Genomic DNA, 14,453 nt, shown 5'->3' on the forward strand with positions numbered 1-14,453 from the left:
AAAAGGAATCCAAATTTGAAAAGAAGTAAAACTGTCACCATTTGCAGATGACATGATACTATATACAGAAAATCCTGAAGATGCTACCAGAGAACTACTAGAGCTCATAAACAAACTTGGTAAAGTTGCAGGATACAAAATTAATACACGGAAATCTCTTGCATTTCTATACACTAACAACAAAAGATCAGAAAGAGAAATTAAGGAAACAATCCCATTTACCACTGCATCAAAAAGAATAAAATACCTAGGAATAAACCTACCTAAGGAGGCAAAAGACCTGTACTTTGAAAACTATAAGTCGCTGATGAAAGAAATTGAACACGATACAAACAGATGGAAAGTTATACCAAGTTTTTGGATGGGAAGACTCAATATTGTCAAAATGACTATACCATCCAAGGCAATCTACAGATTCAATGCAATCCCTATTAAATTACCAATGGCATTTTTCATAGAACTAGAACAAAACTTTTAAAATTTGTACAGATACCCGTAAGACCCTGAATAGGCAAAGCAATCCTGAGAAAGAAAAACGGAGCTGGAGGAATCAGGCTCCCTGACTTCAGATTATACTACAAAGCTACAGTAATCAAGACATTATGGTACTGGCACAAAAACAGATATACAGATAAGTGGAACAGGATAGAAAGCCCAGAAATAAACCCATGCACCTATGGTCAATTAATCTACGACAAAGGAGGCAAGAATATACAATGGAGAAAAGACAGCCTCTTCAATAAGTGGTGCTGGGGAAACTGGACAGCTACATGCAAAAGAATGAAATTAGAACACTCCCTAATACTGTACACAAAAATAAACTCAAAATGGATTAAAGACCTAAATGTAAGACTGGATATAAAACTCTTAGAGGAAAACACAGGCAGAACACTCTTTGACATAAATCTCAGCAATATCTTTCTGGATCCACCTCCTAGAGTAATGAAAATAAAAACAAAAATAAACAAATGGGACCTAATGAAACTTAAAAGCTTCTGCATAGCAAAGGAAACCATAAACAAAACAAAAAGACAACCCACAGAATGGGAGAAAATATTTGCAAACGAAGTGAGCAACAAGGGATTAATCTCCAAAATATACAAATAGCCCATGCAGCTCAATATCAAAAAAAAAAAAAAAAAAAGACCAATCAACGCAATCAAGAAGTGGGCAGAAGGTTGAAATAGACATTTCTCCAAAGAAGACATACAGATGCCCAAAAAGCACATGAAAAGATGCTCAACTTTGCTAATTATCAGAGAAATGCAAATCAAAACTACAAGGAGGTATCACCTCACACCGGTCAGAATGGCCATCATCAAAGTCTACAAACAATAAATGCTGGAGAGGATGTGAAGAAAAGGGAACCCTCCTACACTGTTGGTGGGAATATAAATTGGTACAACCATTATGGAGTACAGTATGGAGGCTCCTTAAAAAACTAAAACTAGAACTACCATATGATCTAGCAATCCCACTCATGGGCACATATCCAGAGAAAACCATAATTCAAATAGAAACATGCACCCCAATGTTCACTGCAGCACTATTTACAGCATCGAAGACATGGAGGCAGTCTAAATGTCCATCAACAGAGGAATGGATAAAGAAGATGTGGTGTAATATATACAATGGAATATTAGCCACAAAAAAGAATGAAATAATGCCGTTTGCAGCAACATGGGTGGACCCAGAGATTATTATACTAAGTGAAGTCAGAGAAATACAAATATCATATGATATCACTTATATGTGGAATCTAAAAAAATGATACAAATGAACTTATTTACAAAACAGAAATAGACTCACAGAGTTCAAAAACAAATTTATGGTTACCAAAGGGGAAAGGTTGGGGGAGGGATAAATCAGGAGATTGGGATTAATGTGTACACACTACTTTATATAAAATAATCAACAAGGACTTACTGTATAGCCCAGCTCAATATTCTGTAATAACCCATATGGGAAAAGAATCTGAAAATGAACTGAATCACATTGTAAATCAACTATAAAATAAAAATTAAATTTAAAAAATGTATAATATTAAATGGTGACAACATATATTTACGTTTCTCATTTAAAAATATACTGATCTCTATATTCTAGAGATCACTTCATAATAAGCATATGGACATCTTCATTTCTTTCTACATCTGAATAGTACTCCTTCATGTGGATGTATCATACTTTTGATTTGTCCAGTGTCCTATTGATGGACTTTTGGGGTTTTTCTAATGTTTTGCTATTCAAGGTAGTCTTTGAACAAATATCCCTCTGCATAAGTCTTTTTCTTATTTATTGCTAGTACATCTTTGGCATAGAATCCTAGAAGCGGGAATCGCTCTGTCAGTGAGCAAATATGCATTCATTATTTTTAGATATTGCCAAATTCCCCTCCATTAGCGTTGTATCGTTTGCATTTCCAATGACAATGTATTAGAATGGTTGTTTTCTTTCGGTCTCCTCACAGAGTATGTTATCTTTTGGATTTGTGTCAATCTCATAGTTGAGGTTTCTCAGCTTGGTTTGAGTTTGAATTTCTAAGTGTGGTTGTTTTTCATACAGTTAAGAGCCAATTCTGTCATCTTGACACAGTCCTCTCCATTAATACCCAGGAAGCCCTATACACAAACAATTCTAATTTTTTCCTATTTCTTGGGTTGTTACTTTTTAATCTTTTTTTTCTACTTCCATTTCTCCTGTTTATTTCCTAAATATTTCTCTTTCTCTGCATTGTGTTTTAGCATTTCTTTTAAAGTCCACTCCTTAGACTTAATAATCGTTGTTCTGATTGCAACTAGGTCCGTATGAGCAGCCCAAAGCGCTCCCTCTGCTTCTGTCCCAATTATCAAACTGCGCAGTGAAGGGTGTGAATTGTGCCTCCCAGCCACCTTAAATACGACCTGTACATCACTCCTCACCCACATGCGCCTCCTTGGGTGTTCTCCACCGCAATGAATGCCACCACAGATCTCCAGTTGCCCCAGTCTTAAACCTGGGTTTTTTCCTGCTGACTCCCTCTCTCACCTTCCTTGTATCAAATCAATCACCAGTTTCTGTGGCTTTTACCTCATAAATGATTCTCAAATCCATCTACTTCTCTCCATTCCAAACTACTGATCTAAGCCACTGTCATTTCTTCCCTGGACTCCTGCACCTTCCTTCTAGGTGGCTTTTTCTAGTTTTTCTTGCTCCCAAACATGGTCAGAATTACTTGTGAAAGCACAAATAGGATGGTGCCATTTACTAGCTTAAAAACCATCAAAAACTCAAAAAACCCCCAAAACCCAAACCCCCAAAACCAAGAAACCCAAGTCCCAAGTCCTGTATTTCCATAGGTACAGATGTATGTGAGTAAGTACTGCAATGCTCTGGACACTCAACACTAAACTGACAGCAGAGGGTACCTGGGATGGAAGGCAATGAAGGCAATGTCATGGGCAGGCTTAGTATTGGTGAAGGAGGACCTGTTTTATCATTATTTGCATTGTTTGAATTTTTACAATTAGAGTGTTCTCCAGTATTACTTATATATGTTAAAATAAATAAAATGGACTGAGAAAGTGAGCCTTAACTAGCTCTGAGGCAGGTCAGGTTCACCAGAAGGTTGTACAAATTCCTAATGCCAGGTCTCCTGGAAGAGACTTCAGGTTCCCTACAACTCCTCCCAGGGGACAAAATTGTCCTCTTCCCCTATGTATTACCTGGGAATGTAAATCAAGGTTTTCTTACCTTTGTGGTCCACAGTTTGATGGTCCAGTCAAACGACGACGTGACAAACAGGTGTGAAAAGTCGATTGGGCCCACTGCCATGTGGCAGTTAATTCCTGTCACTGGCCCTTGGTGGCCTTCGAAGACTTCCCCAATACCTGCTTTGCTGCACAAAGACCACACAAGAGCAGAGTTTCAGTGACCTTCGCAAAGCACTGATTACTTTACAAAAACTAGGCTTGTTTCTGTGTGATTACTTCTCCATAATTTAGCACAGCCATAAACCATCAGAGATGAAACCACTTTCACAGTTACCCTGAGAGAAATAAATGCTATACTACTCTTGGTGATTAAAAAAACAATATGGGGCAATAACATCTTTTTAATCTTCAGAATTTAATATCAAATTTTTATCATTTAATCGTTTTTCAGGAGTGCCTCAAAGCCCACCATTGTCGTTGCAGCTGCTTTGATGCAAAACACATACAGCCGGCCCTCTATAACCGCAGACGCGGAGCCCGCGATATGGAGGTCTGACTGTACTGCGCCATTTTATAGAAGGGACTTGAGCATCCTCAGATTTTGGTACCTGCAGGGGCTTCTGGAACCAATTCCCCGTGGATTCAGATACCAGGGGATGACTGTACACTCAGATCTCAGAGCTTTCATATTTATAATAAGATGATTCTACTCTTGTGGTGACTTTGACACAATTCCCATTTTAACTCCTTTCGGGGAGCCTCTTGGCTATAAAACTCCATATATCCTTGAATACTTCCATTTACCCTTTTGAGAAAAAGTTCTTAAACTAAGCTGACATACCTGAAAATGTAAAACTTTGTGGAAACCCTTGTCACCACAAAATCATAGGCAAAATAACTTAAATGTCATATGGAGAAAATGATGTTTTCACTGAAAGCAGAAGAGTAATTTACAAATCCACTAAGTGTTAATTCCGTAAGGGCTGGTGCCTTGTTTAGCATGTAGTAAGTGCTCAATAAACATTTGTTGAACAAAACAGCAAAGAAAGAGGCAAACTTATACGTTTTTCCCCAACAGGAGCACATTTGAGAAATGGCGATACACAGTTTGAAAGTTATCCGCAGACATGTGTCGTTTATTTAACTAAGCTGGGATTGTTCCCAGCCCCTATTATCCCACAATAGTCTGCACACAATCACACCCAATTAGAAAATATACCAAAATGCTATATTTTAAAAATTCATGTGCACAAGGTTATAAATATGACAAATACAGAGGGATTGTGGAATCTATATATTATGTCACAAAGAGTGAAAATGTATTAAGTTATTAAAGAATGTGGGCTTCTGGAGCACCAGTAAATGTCAGTGTGCTAAGCAAAATTTGAAATCACGAGCCAAGTGCTGCAGCATGTGTTCCATGTAACAGGCACTCAAAAATTATGCCTGGTGAAACTGCTAACAGCAGTTCCACACGTGATCATTTACATTTGTTCTAGAGAACATGAGGAACTGATCTTTGAAGTGGCCCCTGGTGAGACTCCATTTGCTCTTAACAGCATCCTGAAAGGGTTTATAGGGTGCAAAATGAAGAACGTATTTAATTTATGGAAGTGGATTTGCACCTTTTCCATGTTAGGTGAAACAGAGAAATTTCGCACCTCTCCCCTGTAGCCCTATATGACCCACTTAAGATCACTATGAAGCCCAATGCCTATGACTTTACAACTCTACTGAGATCTGTATTTTATATTTCAGATAGATGGACCAATGTAAACAGCAAAATCAAGCTCATTGTAAAATGATTTGTGGTTTGTACCTTAGGTACCCTTCTGTTGAACCACAGTGCATCTTCTGTGGTGTGTGCTCGAAAAGGACAATAGCCACAGAGCAAAAATATTCACCATGTAAATGGTTATTCACATGAAAGAAATTTTTTTAAAATCTGAAAGTTATCAATGAACATGTTCTATAGCCCTCACAGATAATTAAAGCCTTGGGTTAAGTCAACTGAACCTGTGCCCTGTCGATTCTAAAGAATACGTAGATAAACCTGTGAGTTTCTGTTTGGCCCACTGCTGCTCTCTGTGCCTCTCTCATGCCGCTTATGACATTCTACCTGTCTTGCAGATGTTTGTGTGCTTACCTTTCCCACCACCATCAGTTTCTTGAAGATAGGAACAGGTTTAAATGATGTCTGCATGCCTGGCAACATCTAGCAATGCACTTTGCTGACAGTAGTTGTGCGGTGAACGTTTCCATGAATGAACAACTCTATCAGATCTTTCTATGCTTTCATAAAACTGATGTGTGGTTTTAGCCAATACTTATGAAGTAGGACTATTGGGCATGGAATTATGAGGCACATCTTCCTAGTCATCTTTTACTCGTGTGAGCAGGGAAAATACTGCTTGTTTCTGTGGAGAGCACAGTAGGAACTTCACAGCCTGTATTGTGTGAATGGAAAAATCATATAGCTGAGCCACGGATGCCTGTTATTTCTACAAATCACAAATACACCAGAGTATGAACTTGGAACAATTTCTGGTTCCTCATTCAATCTAAATAGCCTGTGATGAGTGCAAGAGATGAAAAATCAATTGAAGTAGAACTACTAAAGTGAAAGAGAAATAACACACCAAGGTGAACACAGTGAACCTTTCAAAAGCTGTGAGTCCATTCATTAAGTCTTGCATGTAATTTTATAACCCAGTCTAAATTATTGAATTCCACTTTTTCCTGAGATTTTTCCAGGAGCATCTGCCAATCTCTCAATCAAGACAGAATTCTTATCACCTGGAATCTTCATTCTGCCTTATGTTTCTCATACTATTTCACCCTCTGATTGAGAGCAAGGGCCCTAAGGCACTTCTCTACATTATTTGGTTATTGTCATTCTTTATTCCCCATATAAATTTTTAACTCCTCACTTACTATGTGCCAGGCACCAGGCAGGAAACCAATGATGAAATGGAAATAGTTTAGTAAGAGAAAAATGGCAGATGACTGAATAGTTGAAATAAAATGTGATGAATGCTAACGTAGAAGTGATATGAAAATATATAAAACAACAAACCTATCTGACAGCTTGTAGTCCTATCCCATTTATTCTACTTTAATTTTCTCCATAGTACTTATCATCTTAAACCACATATTTACTCGTTTATTAGTTTACTGTCATTCACCCTCAACCAGAATATGAACTCCAGGTCTGTTTTGTTCCTTACTGCATCCGTATGACACGATGGTGCCTGGCACATGGTAGGTTCTTAGGAAATATTCCTTGAAAGAATGAATGAATAAAGGGAATGAAAATGCTACGGAAACATAAAGAGGGAAATGATTTCTTTGTCCAAGAGAGTCAGGAGTGGCTTCAACGTGGAAAGACCTTTGTTCTGGCTCTTGAAGGGTGAGGAGGAATTAACCAGGCCAAGAAGGGAGAAATACCAGACCCAGCGGGAGAAACCGAATGTACAAACTCACAGAGGTGTGGTGGGATCAGCCATATTGGGGGATGGGTGCGTGGCTGGAGCCTGAAGGCTGAGGCTGGGAAGGGGCAGGTAGTCAAGGGTAATCAAGAATCTTCTACGATATGCTAAGAAGCTTGGACTTTTTTCCTTCGGGCAATGTGAACCATCAAAGGCTTACAAATGGCTAAAGCCTTACAAAGGCTTACAAACGGCTAAAGGCTTACAAATGGCATCCTTATAGCAGAAGGATGCTATAAAATAGTGAAGACAGGAGGCTGTGATTTGCATTTCTTCAGAAATGCTTTTCTCATAATGCAAGGTGGTTATAATCCAGAAAGCGATAACAGACTTTTGGAAACGAAGAACACATCATTGGTAAGAAAACAGAAACTCACCTTCCATGACGACAGGCCGTGTAGACTGTACCCTCCTCGCTGCCAACCACGAAGTTATTGACGTCTCCCGTTGGGAAAGCCATTCCGGTAACAGCCACAGGCTTGGACTTATTGTACACCAGCTCCATGCTCTCCTACCAAAACATGGCGTGGTTACATTCCCTCTGTCGACTCCTTGCCATGCCAAAGATAGCACGGAAAAATCATTTGACTAAATCGTCTGTTTGCTTTTCACACAGCGTTACAAAAGACCCCGGCTGTGCCAGAAACCACGCTTTACTGCCCCTGACATTCATGCTTCTGTGTATCTCTGGTTTCAGGCCGGCTGTATTTCATCAGTGTGTGCTGCTGCTTCTGAAGTCAGGCAGAGATGACAGGTGAGAATTTTGAAACTAATGGTGCAGAAACTAAAGATAATACTGTAATGGTTACACTTGTCAGCCCCAGGCTTTAATACAACACACAATACCCTTATATTTACAAACATTTTCAAAATCAATTGTTCGTGAGAATACACTTGTATTAATATCAGATGTCCTAAGCACGTTTGTCAAAGCAGGAGTGTGTGTCCTCCACAGACTAAAACCAGAAAGTTGTCACTCAGGTCATAAAAACCAGATTTCAACAGGGACTAGATTTCATGAAGGGCAGACATTGGGTGTGTAGGCTCTAAGCCTGCAAAAAACAATGTTTAAATAAGTCTTTAAAATGGCAAATGAGAGTCTTTATTTTATCTAAAATGATTTTCAAAATTGGAAATTCAAGTGTATTTTAAAAGACATTCTGCTGAATTAAGGTTACCGACAGTGAAGAATAGTTAAGTATAACTAACATCCTTGAATATTTCTGGCTATTTACATCAAATAGCCTGCTTTGTGCACCTAAAGTAACTTTAAAAAAAAACATTCTAGGGGATCATGTCATTCTGTTTGGAAGTTTAGTCTTTTTTTATGCAAACAAATAAACCTAGTCATCGCAGCTAAGGAGTCCATAAATCGGAAGCACATGCTAACAGTCTGGGAAGTGCAGACCACGTGGTCATGTGACATGCTTGCAGTGTGTGAGATCCAGACGCAGTGAGTGCTTTAGTGAGGGGATGCTGTGATAGTGTAATACAGAAAACTGGACCATCCGGTGGTCTGCTCCATGGCTAAAATTAGCAGAGGGAAGGTACAGTCTCTTGGTCACCCACGTGGGACAGAGAGGGAATAGGGCAACTGTTGTCTGTTCCCATGTCTGCCTGCCATCCACAGCCATGCCATGAAACGCTCCATCTCGGTACAGAGACAGGCGTGTGCGGGCATGCCAAAACTAATAAAAATGGTCATGTAGCCCCCGTATGACTGGCTTTAACCTAAACAAACACACATTTAATCAGCAAAATGGGCAATTAAAAATTCCTAGTTAGGGGGTTCACTCATATCTGTTTGCTTTTAAAAGAAAACAACATATTGCTGAGAAATTTAAGACAAAGCTATAAAATACCCACACACATCTCCCAACTTGTATAAATGTTAAAGATCAGCAAAAATAGAGGAAATTAAATTGTAAGGAACTTATTAGATCTCCCCCCACACTAAAATTATAAAAAGAACTTCTTTAGTCTTAGTATTCTCTTCAACTGTATTTTGTGGAAACTTATGGGAGGTTCTTTTCGGTTTCCACATTTCCTTATGTATACTGAAACTTCTAATGTCTTCTAAATTTGTGACAGAGACATTCCAGGATTGTTATTCCAGGAAAGGGAATAGGAATGTTAAAATTGAGAAGTATCTCCTAGATATCTTTTACAATTTTCTTGATGTCTCCTCACATTGTCAAAGGCTATAACAGGAAATTCTTCTCTGTTTTTAGCCGGAGGAGAGTGAAGTACTTTTATCCCCAAGAAATGTGGAAAGAGCATGGATATGTGTGTATTTATCTGTGGATGTAAGTGTTGTCTTGTGTGTGTGTGTACATACATATATTCTGAAAGTTGCATTTAGATGCCTCCCCCAATGGTCTCTTCCACTTCTGCTCCTTTGTTTAGCTCCCATTACTGTAATCAGGAGCAGTCTGGAAACCTTGGAACTTTTTCATTTTCAACTTCTTGTTTGTTGAGCAAGGAATGGCAGGAGCCACCCTAACAAACATTCCAGAGGAGAAAACAGATGGTTGGACAAATTCTTCAAACACACAAGGCGGTTGTCTAGGCTACAGATACAAGCAAGGGCTTGGATTTCTGTTTTGCTGGGATACCTTTTCTCCAAGGCAAGGACCCATCAGGGATCGCTCTGCTGAGCTCCAACCCCGTTTATATTTGTTTAACAATGCTGTAGGGTAAGTACTATTCCTACCACAGCCAACTTCCATAATTACTATGCTTTAAAATGGATTATTTCATTTTCACTTGAAACTGACCTAAGGATTAACGTATTACAATAATTACATGATTTGCGGTAAAGGAAATGGGTTTTGGCTTCAAGAGGAGGCTGCTGAAAACAGGCCCCACTCTTTCAAGTGCACACATTGATTTTAGGTCCTATAGGGTGTGAGGGTTTGGCTTTTAGGAACTCTGTTCCATTAGGCAGGTATCTCTTTTAACCAAGATGCTCTTATGCGTAGGGGAAAACAAACCCACCTGTGGAGTGGAGAGCATGTCCAGGCTCCAGGAACACATTTTACCATCGGTAGAGACAGTGATGAGGTTATGAGCATTCTGGGTCCCAACAACATTTACACAGTACACGGGATGCTGCAGAAACATAAACATGGAGGATCAAACCCCGGTCCAAGAGGAAATGCTTACATCTGAGTGTCAAACACATTACTCTAAAACAAGGATTAAGGAGTGACATAATCCCACAATAATACAAGCCTCAGGTCATTTGCCACTTTTGATTTGAACCTGATTTCTTTTTAAAAGCTCTGGCAGCAACACGTCGTAGTGGAAATACTCAGAAAGCTTCACCTTGCTCGGTCAGATGCGGTACAATGGAGCTGAAGCAAACGGGAGCACATGAGGACTGATGGGACAGAGGTGCACAGGGAGGTGAAAGTGTATTACTTGAATGAGGCTCCACCGCATAGTCTGGCTTCTAAGCTCACCACGAGCGACGGAAAAAGACAGTCTTCAACAGGGTAGAACAATTGCCTTTTGGAAGGAGTGTTACTAACTCCGGAGTTTAGTGCATTATAGCCACCGTGCCAAACATTTGTTAACATGCTTTATACAAAGTGGTTAATATTCATCAGCCTCTTTGATTTGAGGGAGAGATACTGGTGGTGGAAATTATTGGCACAAGGAACCTAGTAAGATTAAATTAGGCTTTTTTATGTTGCTGCAAAACCTAGGATAATGATAGATTTATTTTTCAAAATATTGTTTAGGGTAGTATGGAGGCTTAGATTTGGCCAGGGCCTTGAGAAAGGTCACTTAAACATCCCAGGAATCATAAGCAAGATGCTCTAACCTTTTGTCATAATGCAAGAAGGTTATTGTACGCTGTAGAATCCTAAATGGTAGGCTAAAATCATTTGCAGCTGCACATTAAATACTAAATGGAAGGTTAGCAGAAGCACAACCTAGCAGTAATTTGGGTTAGATTTCAGGCAGCTCAGCCATCAGTGGCCAAACCACAACTCAGTCGATGCTTCTCTGTGCAAATAGCTGACAGTCTGAGTCTTTCTCTTGATGAGTTACTGTCCAAAATACCTAGCCACAACAACAATGAAACAATCTCTAATATTGGAAAGTTGACATTATATAAAGGATGGTTCCCAAACTATTATTATCATATAAACTCCTGGTCAGAAGGAACTGTAATAATCATAAGTATAGCTGTTCATCTGCCTCTCCCAAGAGGTGGTCCAAACTCTGCTCAAACACCTTTCTTAGCCAGTTTTAGCACGAATTCTTGGGCAGTTCCTCCTTCTACCAATGGGGATGAAGAAAGCTCAAGGAAATACTTTTAGTGAAGTGCCCTCTGACATCATATACATCAAGTCAAATAATACGTATGGATTGTTCTTATATTACCCCTCCTCCCCTCAGTCTTGTCTTGCTCTGACCAATCATCACCCGTTCCTTCAAATGCGTTGAGGACCTGGTTTTCAATACCTTGCCCCCCATCCTGGACACTCTCTTTTGAATATGCTATCTTTTGTCCGAGTTCCCCTTCCAGTGAAGTTCTGCGAATGAAACCTAACCGTCTACCTACATTCTGACTAACTGAATATAGAAATACAGGGAGCACTGAATTGTCACTTCTCACGTGATTAAAAAAAAAAATGCCTATATTAATGCATCTTAAGATTTACACTTGCTTTTTTGGCAACTGCGTCACCTCTTTTACCCATGCTGATGGAGAGTCAACCAAGTCCCTATGTCTTTTTCACATCACGTTCCTGCAGAAACCTTCAAATGGATCAGCTTTAGTAGATCTGGACAGTACAGCAGAGATCTGGAATGAAATATTCTTCTGATCAGGTCTCTAAATACCAAAATGACCGACTGGTCGTGGGGCTGTGGACAATGCTTTTTCCAAGTCTCTGGTGTATGTGGCACGTACAGCAGCATACAAACTCAAGGGTGAGTCACGTGGCGTTCTCAGCTCTGCATGCAGATAAACTGGAAGAATGGATGAGACACATTCTCGCCTGAAAATGGCAGACTCAGTAAACTGAAGAATGAGAAAGCAAGGTCCAAACATTGTTATGAGCCCCAAATCTGCCTAGTGCTTTTTAGCAAGAGTCCAATAGGGTTTCTTTTGTTAACCACAGAGCATCAACATAAATCTCCAAAACCCTAATGGATTGGGACTCCTAAGGGTGGGTGTAGTAGGGAAAGAAGGCATCTAGAAGGATGTAGAGAGCAAATGCCCTGAGAAGGAATGTGTGTGGTAGCCCCTCCCTGGCTTTAATCAGTACTACTGGCCTGTGCTTTCAGGAGTAATCAAACTCAGTTTAAAAGAAAAGAGAGATGTAAAGAAACCAGAACAGAAGCAGACACGTGGGCATGCCTACTTATACACACACACAAACACACATCACTCTGCTTAATGGAAAGAAAAAAGCAATGGTACCGCTCATTTTTCCAGTATAGAAGCCAGATTGTTTTTATTTATTTTAGGAATAAACTTACTGTGTGCCAGAAGGTTTTTGCTTTAATTAGGATTTCCTGTTGTCCCAAATGCATATGTGTGGTGGGTGTGAAAGGAAATTAGTTAGTAATCTGTGGTGGGACTCTTTTTTCCTTAACCACTTTGGATCCTGGTACCAATCAGCCAGGCATGAGTGGAAGTTGAAAGACAAGTCACAAAATTAACTGTGCTCTTTGAGCTGTGGATTCAACAAAACACAGCAAAAGAGAAAAAAACTGTTATTTTATTTTCTAACAGAAATAATGTCACTCTGTTTGATAATAACAGTATTTTCATCGTGAAGATCACATCCTAAGTTGCTTGGAAAAGAGATGAATACTTTGGAAGAGCTCCTGCATTTGGATTCTCCCCAAAAGCTTTGTGCTAAATGTTCTAATATCTGGATTTATAACTTTTTGAAATTTCAGGAGGTATGCTCACAAACACACCAGATATGCACACAGGGCCAAGAAATGGCTTTGTGCTCCTTGAGCAAACACCTGCATCAAGCCCGTCTCCTCCTGGGTCACAATTTTCTCTTATTAGTTTGGAGAAATGGGGTAGGCAAGAGCAATTTTCCAAGATTCCCAAGAACTAGTTTCACCTGCATGTGTGTTAGGCCCAAGTCAATCAGAATTAAGGCTGACTTGGTATTTGTCATTTCCCATCGTCAATCTTACAAGAGTGGAAGAATTTTCCTCTTCATGGTCTCAGCTAAAGCAGCTAGCAGTTCTTTTTCAAAGCTAGATGGGTTTTGAGGCCAGCAGATGAAACAAATGAGGCAACCACATTAAGGAAATTGAAACAATAGTAGAGCTGTATCCTTGGGCATAATTTGGGCATTTCAGAGAAAGGACATCAATTCCCCTGAATGTCAGGGTAGCAGAGATTGATGGAGACATGCCTGTCTTCTTATTCCTCCTAACAATTGCTAAACACACCTGTCATTCTCTTAAAGGAAATGACAGACTAGTTGTCTTACGAACACTATACTGAACCTCTTCTGCTAAATTATGGGTAATGGTTTTGAGATGTTGACTTTTAACCCTAGGGATTATACTGTCACTGTAGACTTTATCGTTGAGACTTACACCATGCATTCCAGAATTTAAAGTCACAGCACTCCCTCAAATCACAAGTGGAAAAGGCCTGTTGGCAAAAGTCCCATATGCCATCCCTAGACAGAAAGTGCTTACTCTTTATGGTCTATTTGAAAATATGAGTTTCCACCTTATAATGTAAATGTGAAGAGTTTCTTTGGGAAAACAATTTCACAGATGCTTCTTCCAAGGTTTCTCCCTGTGGCATTTTTTAGTTTTAAGCTATCCTCCCTGGTAGATTTTGGGACATCCAAAGAGATCCTTTCTATGTGTTAAAACTTGCAGATCGTTAAGAGAGTCCTCTAAACCCAGTGTTCCTTCATCTACTTTCCACTCGGCTTTCCTTTAGTCAGTCAGGATGCAATCACTCTAAGTTAGATACTTCGAAGTTGGAGTTACTAACAACAGCTGTACTTCTGCCAGTTATCCCCTCTTTCAGGGCTTGGATGGCTGACCGGGATATGACAAAACCTTGACTTACTGTGTGTGCAGCTGCCGACAAGGGTGTCCGCTGGACTGGCGTCCTCCGATGACTGCGATTATCCCACAGGACAATCTGGCCCGAGTAAGTCCCACCAACTACCAAGTTGGGATGGAAACGAGCAAAGCAGACGGACATCACAGAGGACTGTGGGAGGGAAGAGGAGAAAGGCATCCTGTGAAATGGTTAGAGGAG

General features: G+C 39.8%; 1 protein-coding gene across 2 annotated transcripts in view; it reads right to left on the minus strand.

Annotated features, from left to right (window-relative positions):
* The window catches only part of DYNC1I1 (dynein cytoplasmic 1 intermediate chain 1), a 333,523-nt gene that overhangs the window by 69,616 nt on the left and 249,454 nt on the right, over positions 1-14,453 (minus strand). For both annotated transcript variants that reach the window (XM_061197769.1, XM_061197770.1), the window contains exons 10-13: positions 14,259-14,405; positions 10,178-10,291; positions 7,558-7,691; positions 3,733-3,877 (exon numbers count right to left, since the gene is read on the minus strand). In XM_061197769.1, the coding sequence (XP_061053752.1) occupies positions 3,733-3,877; positions 7,558-7,691; positions 10,178-10,291; positions 14,259-14,405 (540 nt within the window). The remainder of the gene's footprint in view (positions 1-3,732; positions 3,878-7,557; positions 7,692-10,177; positions 10,292-14,258; positions 14,406-14,453) is intronic.

The sequence above is a fragment of the Eubalaena glacialis genome, chromosome 8 (genome assembly GCF_028564815.1).
Source record: "Eubalaena glacialis isolate mEubGla1 chromosome 8, mEubGla1.1.hap2.+ XY, whole genome shotgun sequence".
Lineage (NCBI taxonomy): Eukaryota > Metazoa > Chordata > Mammalia > Artiodactyla > Balaenidae > Eubalaena > Eubalaena glacialis.